This window comes from Balaenoptera acutorostrata, chromosome 1 (assembly GCF_949987535.1).
Source record: "Balaenoptera acutorostrata chromosome 1, mBalAcu1.1, whole genome shotgun sequence".
Lineage (NCBI taxonomy): Eukaryota > Metazoa > Chordata > Mammalia > Artiodactyla > Balaenopteridae > Balaenoptera > Balaenoptera acutorostrata.
Genome location: NC_080064.1, coordinates 15,619,001 through 15,642,118, shown reverse-complemented (window position 1 = coordinate 15,642,118; position 23,118 = coordinate 15,619,001). Strand labels below are relative to the sequence as shown.

Sequence of the window (23,118 nt, the reverse complement as noted above, 5' to 3'; positions counted from 1 at the left end):
AAGGCTGTCCCCGGCCACAGGGTCACACCTGTACACACCCTCATCATACTCCAGGGCTTTGCTCCTGCTGTCCCCTCTGCCTACAAGATTCTTCTCCACTCTCCCCAACTCCTCATCCTCTTTCTTTGCCTAATGGCCACTTATCCTTCAGATCCCAACTTAATAGATGAAGGTTTTCTTCCAAGATGGAATTAAGATAGCTTCAGAAGGAGACCTAACTGGACATTTGTCTGCCAGGCCCTGTTCTAGACTCTTGGAATTTGCAGAGGAATAACTAGTGACTATATTATTAGAAGATAACGTTCAGAGACATTCAAGCACCATATCATCAGAGGAAAAAATTCAGATCCACTACCTAGCATAATGGCAAAATGTTTGCTACCTTGTCTATCCCAGATGCGTGGATACAGGACTGTAATAGAGCACAGCTCTAACCCTCCTGCAAGATGTTCACGATTGGCTAGGAAGACAAGTCGCACAGTCATAAGGAGTTACAAATCAGATTCTTTTCAGTACAATCTGAGCCAAGGGTGGAAAAGCCGCACAGGCTGGACATGATTATGTGCCACGTGACTGGCACGGACAGGAAGTTCTCTGAGGGCCTGGGAAAGAGGGGATCGTTTCAGCGGTGGTGCTTCTTCCCATCTCAGAAAAGAAGCACCTGATCTGTGGGAGCTGCTGGCGAGGGCCTGGGTTGGGCAGGCCCCAGGCAAGGGTCACCCCCTCACCCACCCTGCACATCTAGGGAGGCATCTAAGGACCCAAGAAGGTGCAGGAGCTCGAGGTTTTAGGAGCTGAAGGTTTTAAAGCTCTGTGCTGGCGGCTTATTTCTTGTAAATGATTCTGTCAGAAATATCTAAGCAAGGCTCTTCAGCCCTTCAACGCCCACCCAAAAAAGATTAAAGCGGATTCTTCATCAGCTATTTTAATATCACCTAAGAATTATGCAATCTTTTGGAAAATCAGATTGGCTACTTACCCCATTTGTGTGCGTGAGTGTGTTTGTGTGTGTGGATGTGTCCCCATGTGTGCACACAGTGGAACGGTGCTTATGCCTTGGGTCTGTTTAATCTTCAGCAGTGTGTGCCTTTTGCTCCCAGGGGCCACGGAATGCACAGCCCTAGGGGGGAGGCTGGAGGGAAGGGAAGGAAAGGAATCTGGCCAGTCAGTTGCTGTGTCTGCCTGCTCTTTAAAGAGAGGGCTGACTCCGCTACCTTTGTCTCTCCGCCTCTTTTGAAGAGGATGTCTTTAGAGGATGAACCCTTTAACACCAGGTCTTCAGCACACATACAAAGTGGATTCTCAGTAAACGTGGCCAAAGGTCACTGCCCTGCCAGCTTAAATGTGGATTCACCTCCTTCCCAGCCATGGGTCTCTCTACTCCACAGCTCTCTTCCTGGGCTCCAGCCAGCTTGTCCCCCAAATGGGCCCTCAGATTTTTCACCTCCAGGGTCTTTGCGTGTGCCTGCCCAACCCTGCTCCCTTCCTTGAAGTTAATCCAAATTTACTGATCCTTCAAGGCCTATCTTAAAAGTCACCATCTTCTTGAAGGCCCTTCCTGACCACACCCCCCCCGACACTCCCCCCCCCCACCCCCGTGCTTTCTCTGGTCCCTTTTGGTCCAGTGGAAGATGCCCAAGATGGCACCATGGACCCCACTAGGTCAACTCCTCTGATCTTCAGGACTCTCCTCCCTGCCACTGGAGTTGTAGAAAACAATTGAAAATCAGCGCCCCCCAAGTTAATGATTAGCAGAGCAGTTTTAGAACCCCAGTCCAGCTGATTCCAAAGCCCACCCTGTACCCCAGAGGCCCATCCCCCACCCCAGCATTCCCGCCTGGCACTTTACCTGTACCCGCCTATTGCGCTGGTCATGGGTTTGCAGGCATGACCTCTGGGCTCAAGGCTTGAGTTTGAATCCCAGCTCCACCCCCTTGCTAGCTGGAGACCTTGGATAACTGCTTTAACTTCTCTGGACCTCAGTTTTCACATCTGTAGAACGGAGGTGATGAGAATAGGATTGTTGCGAGGGTGAAATGAGATAACACGTGTAAAGGTCTTCATAGTGCCTGGCGCGTGGTAAGTGCTTGGTGAGGGTTAAGTTCATCATCCTGTTGTTCTCATCCCACGGTGCACATCTCTTTCAGTAGATTATGAGCTCCTTGTGGGCAGGAACTTGCCTGTGTCTGAGTTTCCTGCTTTGCCCACCACGTGCCTGCTTTGTGGTAGGTACCTGTGAGAATTCAATTAATGATGATGGTGATGTTGATTGCACAGCTGGCTTTTCTATGAGAGATCCAGCAAGTTGCCAGTTGGTATCCCCCCAAGGGTATGTGGCTTGAAGTCTAAGTGAGCCCTCCCCCGGGGCTGGGCTGAAGGCAGGAGCTTCAGTTTCTTAGCAGTTTGTCCCCAAAGAGCAATCGGCCTTTTTTTTTTTTTTTTTTGAACTAGCGACTTGTAGATTTTGGAGTACCCAGTGTCCTGCTCTGTCTGTCCTCAATCCCATTAGACATGTCGATTGAGATCATGGATAACCTTCAAGCAGAAGGGTGGATCCACTGGGTGGATCTTCTGGTAAAGAGGCCAAGAGGCTGCCACAGTTAGTCATGCCTCCCGATGAATCAGCTTCCTGAGCACACTGCAAGAGAGAAGTTTCTAGAAAATGAAATTCGCCCCTTGACATACTGCAGTTGTTTTTTAAAAAAAATATTATTTCCGCCATATTATTGGAAAACTTCCAAAAAAGTATTGCCTACTCTTCCCAATGTTCTTCAGCAAAACATACCAGACATGGTAACTCACCTTGGCTACTGTTGACCAAGTGCTTTTGCCGTCGGGAGCTTGTTGAGTCTTGCCAGCAATCCGTCGGGGGCCAGGACTATTGTGTCCATCTCACAGATGACGACACTGAGGCTCATGGAGCTGCAGTGGCTGTGACAGGAAGTGGCATCTCTGCACACTACAACCTTTTCTCGGGTCTCGGAAGGCAATAACTTCGCTCCGGGTGCAATACTGTTGACGTGGCTAGAGCCACCTGCCCTGCACTCCTGGCCCCAGCTTTGCGGGCTTGGTCAGTTATCCTTTTAATCATTCCTCTCTCTCCCTTGCCTTCCTGCTAAGAGCGGCCACTCTTTTTTCTAATTTCTGTTCAACTTCTGGGTCTGAGAAAGAGAGGCTGATGCTCTTGCTAGAATTTTGTCTAAAATAAGAGCCTTGTGCCATGTGCTTGGATGCTCGGGGGCGTCTTCGGTTTTGTTTTCTCGGCTGTGTGTTGGATAGTTACAGCGTTTGGCTCAGTGACCCACAGGTAAGCAAGAGAACTGCTAAGGGGTTAGGGGTGCTGTCTTTGGAGTCAGACACACCTGGACTAAGCCCTGGCTCTGTCAACTTGAAGGACCACCTACCTACCCTCTGCCAGTCTCTATCGCCTCACCTGTGAACTGGGCTTGATCATCTGTGCCTCTTCGGGAGGACTGAAAGAGGATTCGAGGAGATAATCCACGTACCAGGCTTAGCCCCATTCTGCTCCTCAATGGGCTGTAGTTTCGTGTTTATTTCTGTGACTTGAAGCATGATAGGCCTCGGATCATTCATTCATTCATTCACCCCTCGAGTATTTATTACTGCCCATCTCTCCGTGCCTAGTTTCCTTTATCTGCAAAACGAGGATAATAACAGTTGTTATCTAGCTGAGGACTAGATATGAGGACTTAAAGAGTAAATATATGTGAAGTGCTCAGAATTGTGCCAGGTGTAAAATAAACGTGATACACATGTTAACCGTCATCATCATTAGTACTGGTTTGTGCCAGGCACTGTGATAGTTAGACTCTAGGTGAACAAAATAGAATGACCTTGGACTTGTGGATCTTGTAGGCTCTTTCCTCCTTATTTTCTCCATGGGGAGAAAAGCCAACCAATGTTTCATCGCTGTCCATGTAAGATGAAGTGATGGGTTTGAGAGAGTCGCTCCTAGGGACCTGCCAACTTGCTGGCTGTTGCCCTAGAGGCTGGCGTAAGAGTCATGCCTCCCTCCCTCCCTCCCTCCGTCTCCCCCTTCATCAAGTCTCTGGGCCCCTAGCCCTGTGCTCTTGGCTTTGGTTCAGCACAATTCAAAGCACCCGTAAACGATTACTCAAAGAGAGAGAACCACGTCTGTCTTGCCTAAGTCACAGCTGTGGAGGTCAGTGTGTATGAAAAGGCTCTGTAACCTTCCAAATGCCACACAGACAAGAGGTTTAGGTAGGGAGCCCGGCGAGGTGGATATGAAGTTAGGGAACAGAGCTTAGTCCTTGGCCCCGCCACTTGGTAGCCATGTGGATCTGTTTCAGGTCACCTCTCCTCTCTGAGTTGGTTTCTCAATTGTCAAATGAAGAAGTGATAGGTCCTGCCTGGTAGGATTGTAGTGAGGAGGAAATAGGAGCAGAATACAAATTTAAGGTCATGCAAGACCCCCTCAAACGCCTCTGTCCTTTTGGAGGTGAGTCCGCTGCCCCTTTCTCTGAGCTCAAAGGCGTGTATATATACAACCACTAGAGCAACGCTCATCACTCCGCACAGGCTTAGACGGGCCTCCCCGGACGCAGACTCTGAGAAGGAGAAGTGCATTGCCAGGCGGCTCCCTGGAGAGACACCTGTGCGGAAGTGAACCAGGCGAAGTTGGGGAGCAGGAGAAGCTGACACGTGGAGACAGTTGCTAAGGCCACAGCTGGTCCCCCAGCGATCTCTGGGAGACCTGGGATGGCCTTTCAGAGCTGTCCCGAAGGACGCAAGGGGGCGGCCCTTTTTTTTTTAATTTATTTTTTTATTGAAGTATAGTTGGCATACAATATCATGTTAATTTCAGGAGTTTACCAGAGTGACTGAGGAAAGGCATTATGAAATGATCACCATGATAAGTCTATTAACCATCTGTCACCACTCAAAATTATTACAGTATTATTAACTATATTCCTTGTGCTGTATATTACATCCCCGTGACATTTTATAACTGGAAATTTGTATCTCTTAATGCCCTTCACCTCTTTCATCCAACCCTCCACCTCCCTCCCCTTTGGTAACCACCTGTTTGCTCTCCATATCTATGACTCTGTTTCTGTTTTGCTTTGTTTGTTCATTTGTTTTGTTTTTTAGATACCACATATAAGTGAAATTATATGGTATTTGTCTTTCTTTTTATGACTTATTTCACCTGGCATAATACCCTCTAGGCCCATCCATGTTGTTGCAAATGGCAAAAATTTTAATTTTTTTATGGCTGAGTAATATTTCATTTTATATATATATATATATGCTTAGGTTGCTTTCATATCTTGGCTACTGTAAATAATGAACATATGGGTCATCTGTGTTTTCGGATTAGTGTTTTTGTTTTCTTTGGGTAACTACCCATAAGCGGAATAGCTGGATCATATGGTAGTTCTACTTTTAATATTTTGAGGAACCTCCATACTGTTTTCCACAGAGGCTGCACCAATTTACATTCCCACCCACAGTGCACGAGAGTTCCCTTTTCTCTACATCCTGGGTGGGGGAGGGGGTTGGCCCTTTAAATCATCACCTCGACCAGGGGCTACTCCTCCCCCCATCACCTGTCGGAGTCATAACCTTCGACCAGACAGAGGCAATTCCCAGTGAGTGAGTGAGAGCGTCAGGAACAGCTGATATTCCATCCCTAAAGAGAGGACCTGCCAGAAACTATGCCAAGCATTCGGGATCAATGGAGACCAAATAGAATTTCTGCACATGGGGCTTTCGATCTATATATAGTCTATATTTACCTATTTGGTCTCTGGTCAGCTTGGAGGCCCAACTTGGGCCACAGTCTTGTCTCATTAGAAGAACGCAGGGCTCCCTGGTGGCGCAGTGGTTGAGAATCTGCCTGCTAGTGCAGGGGACACGGGTTCGAGCCCTGGTCTGGGAAGATCCCACATGCCGCGGAGCAACTAGGCCCGTGAGCCACAACTACTGAGCCTGCGCGTCTGGAGCCTGTGCTCCGCAACAAGAGAGGCCGCGACAGTGAGAGGCCCGCGCACCGCGATGAAGAGTGGCCCCCGCTCACCGCAACTAGAGAAAGCCCTCGCACAGAAACGAAGACCCAACACAACCAAAAATAAATAAATAAATTTGTTAAAAAAAAAAAAAAAAAGAACGCATAGTTGGTGCTTAATAAGAGTCTGTACCATCTCATTCCCGGTAGTGCACCCAGGTCCCTTTCTTTGTCTCTCCAAAGTGTCACCACCCGATCTTTTGAAAGATATGAGTCCCTCATCATGGGCTAAACCATCACACAGTTATTTTTTCACACTCAAAAGAGACAAAGGAACCCAGCTGTAAGATGGAACCTCATTTAAAGACATCCTATGCAGCATCTGAAACGAAGGCTGCCTGGGACCAGGCCCGGTGAGGGCCCAGTCTCGAAGGATCCACCAGAAACTTGCCAATGAGGGCAAAAATGGCAAAGTCTCCCAGGACGCTTCAGCAGGACGCTTGTTTTGAAATTTTCCTGGGAAACTTTGCCACGGAGTGCAAATCTAGCTGAAGCTCTACACCTGCCAAATCCTCTAGGCTCTGCTGAGCGAGTGTTTATACTCCAAGTCTCGACCTTATCAGATTTAGCCTGATTTATGATGGAGTGCATAAAAACCACTTGTATTTAAAGAGAGCTGTTGACTGACTAGTGGGGACTCCATGTGAGGATGTGGGACCCTGAGCCTGCATTCTCCTCTGTCGTCCTGTGGGAAGTGCGCCGGATATGGCTACCGCTACCATTGCTAATAATATTGGGTTGGCCAAAAAGTTCGTTCGGGTTATTCTGTAAGATGCTATAATAATAATAATAAGGGTGTGGTCGCCTGGTACAGCATTTTATAGTGCCAAGCAGTTTTACTTGCATTATTTTAGTTGGTCCCCACAAGTCTGTGCAGTAGGGGGCTGTCTGAGCACGAGGAAGTTGTCCAAACTCTCTAGGCCTCAGTTTCTCCATCTCTAAACTGATAATAGAGCCTCTTAAGTTATTGTGAGGATTAAATAATGTAACACCCATGAAGCCCTTAAAGAAAATAGCACCTGGCATTTATGAATTCTTTTCTTTTTTCTTTTTTTTTTTTTACAAATAATTTACTTTATTAGAAATAAAAATGGGATTTCCCTGGTGGTGCAGTGGTTAAGAATCTGCCTGCCAATGCAGGAGACACAGGTTTGAGCCCTGGTCTAGGACGATCCCATATGCCGCGGAGCAACTAAACCCGTGAGCCACAACTACTGAGCCTGCACTCTAGAGCCTGCGTGCCACAACTACTGAGCCTGCACTCTAGAGCCTGCGTGCCACAACTACTGAGCCCACGTGCCACAACTACTGAAGCCTGTATGCCTAGAGACTGTGCTCTGCAACAAAGAGAAGCCACCGCAATGAGAAGCCCGTGCACCGCAACAAAGAGTAGCCTCCGCTCGCCGCAACTAGAGAAAGCCTGCGCACAGCAACGAAGACCCAACGCAGCCAAAAAATAAATAAATAAACAAATTTATTTAAAAAAAAGAAATAATAAATTGTTATGATGCAGTGATCTGCTAAGTGTTTTTTCTTTTTTTAATTGACGTTTAATCGATTCACAATGTTGTGTTAGTTTCAGGTGTACAGTAAAGTGATTTAGTTATACATATACATATACCTAGTCTTTTTCAGATTCTTTTCCCATGTAGGTTATTACAGAGTATTGAGTAGCATTCCCTGTGGTTTATCTATTTTATATACAGTAGTGTGTATCTGTTAATCCCAAACTCCTAATTTATCCTTCCCTCCCCCACTGCCTTCTTTGATAACCATAGGTTTGTTTTCTATGTCTGTGAGTCTATTTCTGTTTTGTAAATAAATTCATTTGTATCTTTTTTTTTTTTTTTAGATTCCAACTAATTTCTAACAAATGTTTGAAATTACTGATAGGCAATCTTAGTTTCTTTAGGAGAGGAAAGCCAGATTCAGAGGGGCTAAGTTTATGAATAAGATACCTGGGCATCAAGGAAGGAAAACAGAGGGGGGACTACCATGCAAATGGGGCCAGACTTTCCCACACTGGATTTCCAACATGAGCCATATAGTGTTTGCCTGTCAACTTGGCAACAGAGGAAATACTGAATCTTCAAAAGAAAAAAAAAAGATGAAGGCATAGTATTGCTAAAGAAAGAAATAAAAAAAAAAAACAACGTGCACTTTTCTAACAATTGAACCCTTCTCATCTTTATATTTAGGTCTACATAACCGAGGGGTTATCATATTCAGAGACAATTAGGTTTGAAAAAGGTCTCTTTGCTCCGAGCCCTCCAGTGAGGGCTTTTGAAGGCCTGCACTGTGCTTGGGGTTTCACATCCACGTGGCCTCCCTCATTTTGGTTATTTCCTCCCCAAACAGGAGTTCAGCTGGCAGAGCCCTCGAAAGCAGAGGAAAGTGTGATCCTGGTGCCTTGGACCCCCTGGTCCCCGCAGGAATGAAGGTCTTTGGGGTTCTCGTGGTCTTTGTCTCCTGCCGTAAGTAGTAACGGCTGAGTGAGCTCAAAGGCGCTGTCCTGTCTGTATGTCTGTGTCCGGGGTGGCCTCTCCTCAGGTAGCATCAGGTGAGGGGAAGTCAGGTGTCACTCAAAGGGGAATTGGGAGTGGAACGGCGCCCACCAAAGTCCTGCTGCTTCTGTTTCTTCTACAAAATGGGTTGTTCTTGGTGTTGGGATCTCACAGAACGTCTAGAAAATCAAAGGTTGCTAACCATTTGCTGAGAAAGAGGGCATTTGACTATTGTTTCACCACACACACACCATTCAGGAGTCTTTTTTTCATTTGGATGCTAGTTGCCTTTATTTAAAGTCTTGTGGATTCCAGAACAAAAATGCAGACATATATCTAGCTAATTTAGGAATGATTAATTCTCATCAGAAAGCCATTCTTATGGTGACCTATGGAATAATTAGTAATTATAAGTCATTGCTACCAGGAGATCCGATTACATACCTCTGCAAAGTGAAAGAGAACTTACTAGGAAACCGTGTTGGGTTTGTTGGAAAACTCTTTGACTCTTTGGTTTGATTAGATGAGCAGAGATTTGCTCAAATCCATTTTTCTATCTGTTTCAGCTGTGAAGCAATCACTTTGGGCTTCCTAAGTCAAAATGTCAAAAATGGGGTTCCCTTTTCCCTTAGTCAGTGGTGGAATTTACAGTTTTCAAGATCATGATATTAGAGGCAGGGGACCCATGTGCAGGAAGAGCCACTGCTGCAGCCCCCATCGTGTACCCCAAGAGCAGTGTCTGAGTGTGGTCCTGCCCTCTCTCCAGGGGCTGCTCCGGCCCCAGAGACCACCCCCAGGCTTTGGCCCCCTCTGCAATGCTTTGTGACAACAAGGCATCCAAAATCACAGTATGAGATGGGAAGGCTCCTGGGAAAATTTCCCCAAACCTCCTGTCTTTGGTTTTGTTCTTCAAGTTCACGTTTTTATTTTATTTTTTATTGTAAAAGTAATATCTGCTTATAATTAAAAAGAAAAATACACAGAGTAACAAGAGTATAGAATATGGAGTAACAAGATAAAGCCCCTTCTCATCCTTCCCAGACCCTGATGCTTTTCCTACACTCAGATGTAAGCACTCTTCAGAGTTTGATATACATCCTTCTAGGCCTTTATATACATACATTTCATACATTCAATAGAAAAGTAATAAATCCTTTTTGTAAAAAAAAAAATATATATATATATCAGACAGCAGAAAAGTATTTAAAATAAATGTTGCCTGTTGTTTTTCTCCACCTACTTCCTCAGTCCCATTGCCTAGTGATATTGCTAAAAGTAGTATGTTTTCAAGACATCATTTAGTTATTATCTCCCTGTCCCTGGGCATGTGGGTAGTCTCCAATTTTTTGATATCACAAATAATGCTGCAGCAAATATCCCTGTATATATATATGTATATACATATGTATATATATATATAAAATTTTCCCCCCTCACTTTCCTAAGCATTTTGTAGAAGGAAAAATTGCTAGGTCCATGTGTATTTGCCATTAAAAAAGTGGATTGACGACAACTTTTTCTGCCTCTTAAGTATTTTGTTTCTCCTGTGAGGTTGTAAATGCCTGATGGTATTTGCAAGGACTGACATTTCTGGCTTTGAACCTTTCTCATTAATGTTTAACATCAGATCTGAGAGTATTTCTGCCCAGGATGGTAGTCTTTTACTTTGGGGAGAAGACTGTAGTTGATAGTATTGTCCTGAATGTCATGGAAACTGGGTTCTCATCCTGGGCTAGCGAGACACTAGCTGTGTGACGCGGTAGACGTGACCCTATCTTGTCCCCATTAAAGGGGCTGATGCCCAGGCACCACATTTAGGGGTCTCCTGATATCTGAATGCTAAGCGCTCTGGCTAGGGGACCTGAAAGCAGCATCTTTCTCATCACATCTTCTCTTCTTCTTTATTTTCTCCTTGGCAGTGATGGCCCCCACCCATGGCAGCTTCTGGCAGTTTCGAAGGATGGTCAAACACATCACAGGGCGGAGCGCCTTTTTCTCAAATTATGGATACGGCTGCTACTGCGGGCTTGGGGGCATAGGGACCCCCATGGATGACACTGACAGGTGAGTGCAGAGGCTCTGAGGCCTCCTGTCGGTTGATTTGCATTGAAATCCAGGCTTGAAGAGAGAGAGGGTGTTAGGACCCTTGCATTGCAAGGAACCGAAACCAATTCAGGTGAGCCTGAGGGTAAGAAAACAACTGAATGGGAGTGGGAGGGTGGTCTTGAGGAACCCAAGGCTGGGGCTGGCTTCCTGTGGCCTATGCAGCTATACAGGGCCCGCATGAGGTTCACTGCTCTGTCACCTTCTGGAAATGCTTGACAATGTTTGAATAAGGGGCCCCTCGTTTTCATGTTGCACCAGGCTTTGCAGATTATGTGGTCAGCCCTGCCCAGAGCTCTAGAATGTTCAGCTCTCAGTCCTCATGGTAAACGTGGTCTTCTCTCAGGCCTCCAGTTTTAGGATTACAGATGCAGCAAGACTGACCAACTGTCTCCCAGTCCTAATTCCATTTTCCAGGAAAGAGAATCCAAGTGGCCCAGTTTGGAAAAGTTGTCCATCTGGGTGAGGACACATGACACAAACTTGGCTGCCAGGCCTACTTCTAAGGATGGGCGTGGGGGAGGGTGAATTCCCAGAAAAGGTGGAGGTTGGTGTTAATCTGGGGAGGGAACAGGGAGGTAGGAAACAGGATGGTTTGTGTGTCTTTTTATTCGAAGAAATAAGAAGCAAAATGTTCCTGGTCACTTTCACCGTAGTGTGGATAAATATATCCCCATAGTAAGGCCTGAATATCACCCCTGGAGCTTGATTCCTCTGGGTTGGGCTCATGAGACCATGGAATGTTCCAGCTGGAAGGACCCCAGAGCCCTTGAGGGGACCTGACACTGATGAAATGCCCGTCACATCCTGAGCCCTGGGATTGGTGGTTTGCATGCAGGGCCTGGTTTAATGCTCCCAGCACGTGGCCGAGGCCATGCCACCATCCCCACTCTACAGGTGACAACGGTGAGGGACCCACAAAGCAAAACAACAGAGCCCAAAGACACACAGCCCTTGAGTGGCAGGGCCAAGATTTGAACCAGAATTTGCCTGTTTCAAAGTCCGGGCCCTTTGACACTCTGTGCCTCCCCTTCCAAGTCCCGTGGCTGATGAGAATTTTAACACTATTAGCCAACGATGACCAACGGCAAAGAGCCCACGTGTGGATGGGGATGGTGAGTGAGGAAGACAGAGCGTCCAGCCCAGGACATCGGCCGGAAGCTGATCCTTTTCATGTCTTAGAATCCAGCCCCAGATCTCTGTGCTCCTGCCACTCAGATATGGTGGAAGAGGTGGGCCGAGGCCGTCCCCCAGCTGTTTTCTCTCCTCCAGTGCTCTCCCCTCCCGGCACGCCCACCCCTCCCCTGGCCAACCCTGAGCTTCGAGAGAGCAAAGACTGAAGGATTATGCCTGATGTTCTGACCCTTGTCTGCTCAGAGCCTCTCCCAGGGCTGGGCACATATTCAGTGCTCAGTCAAAAGTCATTAAATGAATGAATAAGTTATGGGCACCTAGATTTGAGTCCTGACTCTATCATCTTCCAGCCGTATGATTTTGGGAAATTCACCTCTGGACCTCATTTCCTCTCCTATAAAATGGGGTCAAGGACTGCACATCCTAGGGTTACTGTGCAGAGCTCATGAGTCAGCAGTAGGTAGAGGAGGGCTCATTTTGTGATTTTTAATATCATCAGGAAGTTACCTCCCTGCCTTCTCACCTGGGGGGGAGGAGGCATGTGAATCCTTTCCAGCCAGTTCCCCAGGGCCACCCTCAGGAAAGCTCTCATCTCCCTCCATCTAGCCCCCAGGTGCTGCCTGGCCCACGACTGCTGCTATGAGAAACTGAAGCGGCTCAGCTGCCAGCCCGTGTTGAACGGCTACCAGTTCCACGTGGCCAACGGGACCGTGATCTGTGAGTTGCCTTCTCTGTAGGGAATGTCTTTGAAACTGGGCCTTTCCTTAAGGTCAGCCTTGTGGACCCAGAGAGCTTTGGGGAAATGAGAGTTTTTTCCAAGTGCTTTGGGATGGAGAGCTGTAATTCCGAGAATCAGAGCTTCCGGAGAGTCCTGGCCCGGTCCCTCCCTGGTCCCCGTTCGCAGCTGTGCCCCCAGCTCCCTCCAGAGGCGGGGTGCAGGGCACAGCACCCCCGCCCCCGCCCGGGGGTCTTGCATGTGCTCGATAAATAGTTGCTGACTCGGGAGTACAGTGAATTCTGCAGCTTCGCCTGGCAGCTGCTGCTGTTGAGAAGCTTCTTCCCGATGTCTGTCATGTGTTAACAAAGCAGCTCAGCTGTCGTTCAGCTGAACAAATATTTGTGAAGGGTGATTGCGTGCCAAGCACTGGGATAAGTGTGGGGGCGGAGAGGGGGGACACCAAAGTCAATAGGAGGGGGACAGGGAAGGGAACCCACGTGTCATGGAGGCCATTCAAGGAAGAGGGCCAAGGACAGAGTGGGCAAGTACTGAGTGTCCAGCGCGTGGGGAGGGGCCCCTGATCTCCCAGAGCATGTCCTGGGGCTGCTGGGTGTGTAGGGTAAGTTGGATCTAAAGAACAAGCCCATTTGCAGGTGCTGGGCCATGGCCTTGTCGTGAACGCCATTCATTTCGGCGGAACCGGTGGTTTGAATGCCCCTTCGAATGTGTGGCTCGCCTTCCGCTTGGCCTTGGGGAGTTGCGTGAACTGCCGTCACCCCCTTGTGTGTTTATTCAGAGCTGTGAGTGTGTCTTGGAGATCGTCTGTCTTCTCCCGAGGCCGGGGGACTGCCTCCCTTCCACTTATCTCCCAGAGCCCCCAGCCAGGGCTCCGGCTTAGGACACACTGAGCGTTAGGATGGTGCAGTCTCCCTGGTCCCAGTGGTGAAACATGGCTCAGGCCCCTGCAGACAGGAGACCAGCTTCAGCAGAGTCTGCTTCTCGGCCCCCCCAAGCACACCACCGATGGGGAGGGAACCCCCTTTTTCTTATGTGAGCTCAAGGAGACTTCCTGTGTTGGAGCTCTCTGGCTGTGACCATCCTCAGGCCTAAAGCAAGGCGTCCCCTCCATGAGGCCCCCAAGGCCATGTCCAGGAGATGGGGAGGGATCAGGGTCTAGTGGAGGGGCGGGGGAGGGGGTGACTGGAGGAGGTTGTCCCCAAAGGATTGTTTGCTTCGGCACATGATGCCCTCTGGAGGCCAGGGACCAAGTTTCTGACCTCTCCTCCCACCCCTCTTGGCTCCACATGGTGGAAGGCAGGGGCCAAGCCTGGCGGTCGGTTGGTGGCGGAGAGGCACACAGAAAAGCTGCCCCTGACTCTTCTCAGCCCAGCTCATGGTCTCACTTTCACATGGCTTCTTCTCACCTCTTTTCGCCTTGATCTTAACATCTGTCATGTTAAGTGTTACCTTAGAATGGTTGAAAAACATCACTTTGAGAGAAAATATGCTCTAAGAGCTCTCTCCTCTGATGCCCCTGTAAAGCGCAGGGACCAAGGAAGGAGGGAAACGGTGTTCTGAGGAGGGAAGTGGAATTTCAGTCAGTGCAAAGGACCTTCCCGCCCTGTGGTCTCAGGCCCAGGCCAAGCCTCCGCCCGTGCTCCTGTGTCACGGGGGCCAGCCGGGGCTCTCTGCACCTGGAACAGCTCCCTTATCCACCCTCTTCACCCTCCCCGGTGGGGACCAGAGCTGCAGCCCAGGACCCCAGGAAGTGGAGGAGAGTGACCTGGGGGCAGAGGCTGGAGGCCCAGGAGGTGGCACAGGAAGCGTTCTCTGCTTGGCCCATCAGGCTGGGGGACGGTGAGAGGTGCAGGCAGGGGCCGGGCCCTGCTTTCTGCAGATGCTGGCGCCTGCCAAGCAACAGAAGCCAGTTGCTCCCGAAGCTTGACCAGGGCTCCCAGAGTCCCACACCTTGCTTAGGGAGTTAGCACGGAGGGATGCTGCCCCATCCTCACCAGGCCATCAGCATCCCCTCCTCGGCTGACCCGGCTAGTGAGGACCAGGCTGACGCCCCTGTTGTCCCCGCCCCCCACCTGGCCAAACCCCTATTGCAGGAACAGGGCTGGGGGCTGGGTCATCTGGCATCTAGTCCTGAGTCTGCTTCCACTGTGTGCTGAGACCCCAAGTGAACCCCACACACATCCATTCACTCGCCCAGTATCAACTGAGCACCCGTTGGGTGCCCATCCAGGGCCAGTGCTGTACCAGGGCCAGGGGCACAGAACAAGGCAGCCAGCCCCAGGCCCCGCTGTCCTGGCCTTCTCCAGAGCTGAAAGTGCCCTTGGAGACCATCCAAACCAAACCCTCGTTGTAGCAATGGGGAGACTGAGACCCAGAGATGGGGAAGGGTTTGATCCAAGGTAACAGGCAAGATTAAAACTCATACGTCTTGAGACTTTCCAGTGCTCTGGAACACACTGCTGGCCTGAGTTTTCTAGGCCTCAGTTTCTCCATCCATAAAATAGGTGCACTAACAACAGCTACAGTTCATGAGCATCTGACAGATGCTTTACACTCAGCACTGTGAATCCGTGAGAAACCTTTGAGGTGGACATTATTCTCCCCATTATCGAGGAGGACCCCGAGGCTCAGAGAGGTTAAGTGAGATGGCCAAGGCCACACAGCCAGGGAAAGAAGAGTTGGGATTCAGGCCCAGGTCATCTGACCCCCGCTGGTGCTCCTGCCTCCCACCACCCTCCCCAGTGGCATGGGGCTGCTGGGAGGGCGAGGGGGCTCCTCTTGACTGGGGGCTCACACAAATGCAAGTCTTATTATCTACAACAGGCATTTCAGAATGTTCAGCCCTGGCCCAAGGGGCAAAGAAGAACAGAAGGAGCTTGCCCCTCTGCAAGGCCCCAGATCTTTCTGTTCTAGCTCTATGTACCCTGCTAAGAGGCCCAGAGACAGCACATGCTTTGGAGTCAGGCAGAGCTAGGCCTGCATCCCAGCTTCACCTTTTCTAGCTGGATAATTGCACAACCCCCCTGGGCCTTAGCCTACTCATCTGTAAAATGGAGATACTAATCAGAACTTCATAAGGTCACTAAAGGACTGACTAAAGTAACCCAGCTCAGAGCAGGTGCTTAGTTGGTTAATGCCCCTCCTTTTAGAAGTTGAGATTTCTTTCGTTTATTCTCAGTTTCCTTTTCCCCTTTACTTTGTGGGAAAGCACTGGGAGTTTTCTTTAGTACTGTTGAGAGATTTCTTGGAAGCATCTCCTCTGCATTTGCCTCCCCTTGAGCTAATGTTATTAACCCCTTATAGGATAAAAGCTTACCCCCTCTACCCCCGGTTATACTGCAATTCAAGGAGCTGCCTTGCAAGGGTTAACCACCTCCCCAGCCTTCAAGTTCTGAAATCCCGCACCCAAGCCTGGTCCCAGGTTGCCTAGCAACCAGTGGCTGCTCCGGGATGCAGTTGGTGTGAGCAGGGAAGGGAAAGGAGAAAAACAACTTGGTCTGCCCATGTCTCTAAATGTCACTGGGAGCTCAGTGCAGAGAAAGGCCTGGAACCCAAGCCCTGGGGCCAATTTGCCGAGTGGCAAAGGCTCCCCTCAGGTAACCGGGGAGGTCATTAGCTCTCTGTTGAGTGGGCTTACGTAAGTACTTGGCATTCGCAAGGGATTTTAAGATCTGCCAGTGGTGACGCCCCCTCCACCCACACATGAATGCATCTGTAGTGCAGCGGGCAGCCCGGCCGTGGGCAGCAGAGCCCAGGTTCCAGCCAGAGGTACCACTATCACCTCCATCTCTGAGCCTGTGACTTCTCCCTCTGCCGAAGGGGGAGGGTGAAGCAGGTAACCATTGGAATTTGTAGTTTGCAAAGATCTTTCTCCTTTGCTACTGAGTTTCCTCCTCACAACACCTCCGCTCGCTGACACATCACCTATTTCCTCTCCTAGCATCTGTCTCAACCTGACATCATCTCATTTTCTTGTTTACTTATTTGTTTATTTATGCACTGATTCTCCCCTCAACTGGAATGTGAATTCCAGGAGAGCAGCGAGCACTTGTTGGGGGAGGCGCTTATCCTCATAAGGCCACAGAGGATGCCCAGAGCTATGCAGTGTGGGGTCCACTCGCTCAGACCTGTACTTCCGCACTTCCTAGCCAAAGGGCAGGCACGGGTTAGGAACTCAATACCTGTTTGTTTGATGAGTGAGTGAATGAAAATAATTCATGAAATAGTCGATGCAAGCACCCGTACCCTCATTTGAAAGCCGAGGAACAACTTGCCTGCCATGCTAGAACATGCAGGCGGCAGATCTGGACCGAGAAACCGACTCCCTGTTTCTTGGGATGGGGGCTTCATTCACTGCCCCGCAGGCCGTGTAAGCCCAGCCAGTATGGCAGTAGCAAACTGGGATGGAGCGTTTATAGCGTGTTTGGGGCTGAAGATCTGCAATGAAAAGACAAACTCCTTGCCTGTGTGAAGGGAGAGAGACAGCCCATAAAATATTCAGAAAGAAAGATACACTTAGGTAGTGACAAGTGCTATGAAGCATCTAAAATAAGGCCACAAGCTAAAGGATGAGGATGGCAGTGGGCGGAAGGGCGGGGGCTGTGGGTGCGCGGGGAGGATGGCTACTTTATGTGGCTGTAGAAGGCCTCTCTAAGGAGGTGGCATTTAGCTAGTGTGGAAGGAGACGAGGGGCTGGGGGGTGGGCGTCCCACCAGGAATGAGTCCGGTGGGGCCTGGCCGTGGGGTGAGGGGCTCACCTTCTCCTTCGGTCTCAGGGGGAAGCATTAAAGCAGGAAGTGATCTGCTCAGATTTTGCTTTAGAAAGATCACTCTGGGGCTTCCCTGGTGGCGCAGTGGTTGAGAATCTGCCTGCCAATGTAGGGGACATGGGTTAGAGCCCTGGTCTGGGAAGATCCCACATGCCGCGGAGCAACTAGGACCATGAGCCACAACTTCTGAGCCTGCGCGTCTGGAGCCTGTGCTCCGCAACAAGAGAGGCCGCGATAGTGAGAGGCCCGCGCACGGCGATGAAGAGTGGCCCCCGCTCGCCGCAACTAGAGAAAGCCCTCGCACAGAAACGAAGACCCAACACAGCCAAAAATAAATAAATAAATAAATAAATAAATATTTTTTAAAAAATGAAACTTTAAAAAAAAAAATCACTCTGGCCCCTGTACAGAGAAGTTGGGGAGCAGGGGAAGAAACGGGGAGCCACTAGTGGGGTGTTTCAGTAGCAATGGGGAGAAGCGACCATTGCACAGATCGATAGCTGGGGAGAAGTGTCAGACGCTGCGTGTGTTTGGGAGGTAGATTGACAGGACCTGCTGATGGATTAGACGTGGGGTTTGAAGGTAAGGGAGGCTGACGCTGAGGTTCATGGTCTGAGCAGCCACGGATGGTGGTGCATCTACGAGCTTGTGCTGATGGGGGAGAGCAGACTCTGCAGACACAGCAAGAGCCTGGCATGAGCCATGTTGGGTTTGAGATGCATATCAGACACCCAAGAGGGAGTCACGTGAACACAAGCCTATTGGCATCTAGAGCTCAAAGGAGATGTCTAGGCTGCGGTGAGAACTGGAGAGTTGGCAGTGCTCGGAGGTATTTAGAGCCCTGAGCTTTAAAACAAGAGCTCCCAAGGAGGGGGTTTAGAGACCAGGTCAGAGGCCGGGCACAGACAGGTAGCAGCCTGGCAGGCAGTCTGGGTTAGCCCAGGCAGGAACGTAGACCTTCTTGCTTTGCCCCATTGGTGGAGGTATATTTCATGGAATGAGAAAGCATATCCTAAAGCTGTCAGTTCCATTCTTCATGCCTCAGTTTCCCCATCAGCAGATTGGAAGATGCAGGATCTGGGCTTAGGCTTGTTTTTAAAAGATGACTTCCAAATATGGTATTTCTTGGCCCAGGGCTGCCTCTTCTTCCAGCCCATGACTGGCCTGATGCTACAACGGCTGTGGGATGTCCACAGCAATAGAAGGCTGCTCCAGGTCGGTCCTGACAGCCTGCACCCTGGGCAAGCTGTTAGACGTAGAACTGAACAGCAGGAAAGAATTATACTCCACACTTTGGAAAAGACCAGAAGACAAAGCAAGAAAGGGGGTGGTGAGAAAGGAAGAAGGAGGTTTGGTGAATTGAGATGGAAGAAAGAAGAGATGTTAAAGAAGAGGAACAGGAGACAAAGAGATAAACAGAAAGGGAGAAGGATGAGAAAGAGGAAAGGGTGAGAAAAGTGCCTCGCTCCCAGTTTCCAGAGAAGCAGCACCCGGGTAAGTGACAGCAACAGGTGCCAGGCCCTCTGGGAGGGAAGCGAGGTTGGATGGGGCAGGGCCCTTTGCCCAAGTAGCCCTGGGCCCCACCAAGGGCAGCAGCCAAACAACCCGGTGAGCCCCTGCAGACCATGGCGGCTGCCAGGGGAGGGCAGCAAGGGGCACGCTGGGCAGAGGTGACAGACCTGGGCTTGGAGGGGACGGAGGCTCTCAGGGAGTCCCTGCGGGAGCTGGGGCCTGATGGGTCTTGAAGGATTGTCACAGATGGGGAAGGGAGAGCTCGAAGGCAAAGGTGATCCAGGCGCCAGGAACAGTGGGAGCGGCAGGAACCATCCCTGGCACATTTCCTGAGGGTGAGTGGAGAGGTACAGCTGAGGCGTAGGGTGGGTGTCAACATGTCTTGAGAAATCCAGGCTCCAGTGAGATGTGGGAGGACAGCTTCCTGCAGGAATTGTAGACTTCGGAGAGGGGGAAAGGCAAACAAACAGATGATAGCCAGCACTGGTCCAGCTTCAAAGGGCCCTTCTTTTTCCAACGTGTGAAGCTAAGGGTGCACCATCGTCATAATAACAAGCATTTATAGAGGCCTCTCTGTGTTCTGAGCACATCCAGACCACTCCATCTGTAGCGACAACAGTGAAAATCCTCACGACGATCCTGTGAAGTAAACACCATTATTTATTTTTGATACTATTGCTTTTATCACCATTTTATAAATGATACTGAAACTAACTTGCCCAGGGCCAACACATCAGGGAGTCTGGCCACCTCACTTCCTCACCCCCCCAACCCTCAAAAGAGAGTGGAAATGGGGTGGAGTTATCTAGAAGGAGGCTGCCTTAGACATCCCCTACACACACACACGCACGCACGCACACACGCATGCACATGCACACGCATATGCACCCATGCACAGAGCACTATAACTCTGACTACTAAATAAAAGATCCGGGGCTTCCCCGGTGGCGCAGTGGTTGAGAATCTGCCTGCCAGTGCAGGGGACATGGGTTCGAGCCCTGGTCTGGGAGGATCCCACATGCCACGGAGCAACTAAGCCCGTGAGCCACAACTACTGAGCCTGCACGACTGGAGCCTGTGCTCCGCAACAAGAGAGGCCGCGATAGTGAGAGGCCCGCGCACCGCGATGAAGAGTGGCCCCCGTTCACCGCAACTGGAGAAAGCCCTCGCACAGAAACGAAGACCCAACACAGCCAAAAATAAATAAATAAATAAGTGAAATTCTTTAAATGAAAGATCCCCATCTAATGGTCACTTGGCCATGGTGCAGACACTCAATCCCAAAGGCCCATTGAGGCTTCATTCACTTCTTCAATGACTGTTGAGCACCTACTATGTGCCAGCATAGTATCCCAGCTGGGGATACTGGGAGGGACAGGACAGAAGAAGCCCCAGTCTCACAGAGCTTACACTTTGTTGATGAGAGACAGACACAAGCAAGTAAACAAATAAGAGAAATAAGAGATGTGAAAAGTACGGTGAATCAAACAAATGGGGATGTGAGGGAGAGTGGCTGGAGAAGCTTTAGAAGGAGTGGGCAGGGAGAGCCTCTCTGAAGAGAGGAAATTTGACCAAGACCCAAAGGTGTGATGGATCCAGCCACTTAAAAATCCCGGAGAGAAGTGTTTCAGACAAAGAGAATAGCAAGTGCAAAGGCCCTGGGACAAGACCAAACAAAACATGTGACATAAAGAGGCCATTGGTCCTGGAGCAGAGTGAAGGTGAGAGAGTGGAGGTCTGTGAGGATGGAGAGGTTGGCAGGGGCCCCATCATGGCAAGCCTGCTTCGGAGTCCATGGCAAGGACTTGGGATGTCTTCGCCCAAATAGTAGGAAACCACAGCAGGGCTTTCAGCAAGAGAGTGAACCTAATTCAAGTTACATTTAAAGACGGTCTCGGACTTCCCTGGTGGCGCAGTGGTTGAGAATCCGCCTGCCAATGCAGTGGACAGGGATTCGAGCCCTGGTCCGGGAAGATCCCACATGCTGCAGAACAACTAAGCCCGCGCGCGAGCCACAACTACTGAGCCCGCGCGCCTAGAGCCCGTGCTCCACAACAAGAGAAGCCACTGCAGTGAGAAGCCCGCGCACCGCAACGAAGAGTAGCCCCCACTCGCTGCAACTAGAGAAAGCCCACGTGCAGCAACGAAAACCCAGAGCAGCCAAAAATAAATAAAATTTTTAAAAAAATCATAAAGACAGTCCCTGTTTATTTCCTTCCATTAGGGCGGAATTGCTGGTGATGACAGGGATTGGGATTGTGGCCAAGAAGATGGAGAGAAGAGGGCAGAGTGAAATATTCTAAGCATAGAGACATCAATGGAAGTTTGGGTGGATGGGCTGTGAAAGTGCAAGGGGGGCAGGGATCAAGGTTGGCTGCTAGTTTTCTGGCTTGAGCGGGAGGTGGTACCATTTCCCAAGCCGAGAGTGTGGGTGGGGGACCAGCTCATTGGGCGGGGTGGGGGGGGGCGGAAGGGGACACTTACATCAAGAGCTTCCTTTGGGGCGCCTTACATTGAAGATGCCTGCGACATCCAGGTGAGACGCCAGGTAAGCTGTTGGAAGGAGGAGCTGAGTTCTGAAAAAATAGGTTTCGTGTCCTTGGCCTGGGTGCTGCTTGGCAGCACTAACCCAGGGCCCCTCTGTGCAGCCCACACCTGCTCCTTCTCTTGTTTCCTTCCAGGCTTCTCCTTGGGGCATGTCCAGGTATGGTGGGGGAACGGCTTGCGGACAAAAGAAAAGAACTCCCAGTTCCTTTCCTTTCTATTTTCAACCCTTGACCCCTTGCAGCGAGCTCCCAGTTCTCCCCAACTTTAGAATCAAACCCTGGGGGTGGATGGAAGCCCCCTGTGACCCTCTGTCTCCCTTCAGTTGAATGCACCCTTGGTCCTGGTGTCGGCTGCCTCTGTGGGCTAAGGGCTGGCGAGTGTGACACGCAATCTGCTTCGAAGAGAACCTGCCCAAACTTCAAGCAGTTCTTCTCCAGCTGGCCCCGCTGCGGCAGGCGCAAACTCCAATGCTAGTGAGGCCGCAGGTCCCTGGTCGGTCTGGTCTGGGATACTCCTTTGTCACTCGGCATCAGAGGGCTGGAGATCAACAGTGGAAAAGACAGGATCCTGGCTTTCTATGGAGGGAGACAGACCATAAACATACACATAAATAAACAGTACATTCCAATAGCAGTAAGCGCTAGGAAGCAATAAAACAAGGTGACAGGGTAGAGAGATGTCGCCTACCCCCATCCCAGGAAATTTCCAGGAGGGGAAGGGGCCCAGGATCCGCCTTAAACTGTCCCTCCATCCCCACCTCAAAATCAGGATACAGGGCAGACTTGGGAACCAGACCCACAGCCCAGGTCCAGCCGGAGCCAAGCAGGGATCCTGGAAAACAAGGTCTTGGCCACATGCCAAGGACCCGAGACACACACTTGGACTCTGTTTCTCATTTGCTGGAGTTCTGCCTTCTCCAGAAAACCCCGAGGTAGGAAAAAGTCGATGCCATTTTCACCTCCCAGGAGACAGAGCATGAGAACATCAGCTCCCACGGCTGCCACCTGGATGTCACGCCAGGAAGATAACAAAGAAATGAAGAAAGAGGGCAAGGGAGAGGGAACTGGGGGTATCCAAGATTTCGATCCATATTTAGAAGCCCCTGGTTATAAGGCGTAAATTCTAATAAATATTAAAGTGATCCAATCAGGGTGGATGCTGATCTTTCTGATGCCCGGGGGTAGATTGCAAAAATGACCACAACTGTTCTTACCTCTCTGTATCCTCACGTCTCACGATGTAATACTCAGCTTTTCCCATCAAGCGGTAGACTGTTTTCCCCACCCCTGAATCTGAACTCTGAACTGGCCTTGTGAATCACTGTGGTCAATAGAACATGGTGGAAGTGATGGTCCACCAGTTCGCCAGCAAGACCTCTGGAGGCCCAATGCACGTCCCCTCTTTCTCGGAAACGCCTGCCACTGCCGTGAGAAGCACCCTGGGCCCACCTGCAGGAGGGCAGGAGCCCACCTGGATCAGGGTCGTCAGGCCAGCTGTCTGGCCGAGGACCTCAGACCTGTGAGAGCACTCGGCAGGGATCAGCAAAGCCAGCTCACGGCTCACCACAGACATCAGAGAACCTCGCTGAGACCCAAACAACCGCCCAGCTGAGCCCCAGCTAAACCACCACCTTGCAGAAGTGCAAGCTAAATAATGGGCCTGTTTAATGTCTTTAAGTTTTGGTGTGGTTTGCCATGCGGTGTAACTCACTGATGTCGTTGGTCTTCACTACCCGAGGCTCTGGGGTTCTCAGCACTGTGCCGA

The 23,118-nt window shown here is 50.1% G+C and overlaps 1 protein-coding gene across 1 annotated transcript; it reads left to right on the top strand.

Moving 5' to 3' along the window:
- Positions 1–8,449: 8,449 nt before the first annotated feature.
- Positions 8,450–21,828, top strand: PLA2G2C (phospholipase A2 group IIC). Its single transcript, XM_007175171.2, has 5 exons — positions 8,450–8,523; positions 10,473–10,617; positions 11,593–11,610; positions 12,428–12,507; positions 21,677–21,828. Exons 1-5 carry the CDS (start codon positions 8,484–8,486, stop codon positions 21,826–21,828), a joined length of 435 nt encoding a protein of 144 aa, XP_007175233.2. The 5' UTR covers positions 8,450–8,483.
- Positions 21,829–23,118: the final 1,290 nt, after the last annotated feature.

Excerpts from the sequence above, each read along its gene's own strand:
- PLA2G2C (XM_007175171.2), top strand. The coding sequence starts at position 8,484 with ATGAAGGTCTTTGGGGTTCTCGTGGTCTTTGTCTCCTGCC. Across the intron at positions 8,524-10,472 it reads CGTGGTCTTTGTCTCCTGCC|TGATGGCCCCCACCCATGGC; the intron begins GTAAGTAGTAAC and ends TCTCCTTGGCAG. Across the intron at positions 12,508-21,676 it reads GGCCAACGGGACCGTGATCT|TTGAATGCACCCTTGGTCCT; the intron begins GTGAGTTGCCTT and ends GTCTCCCTTCAG.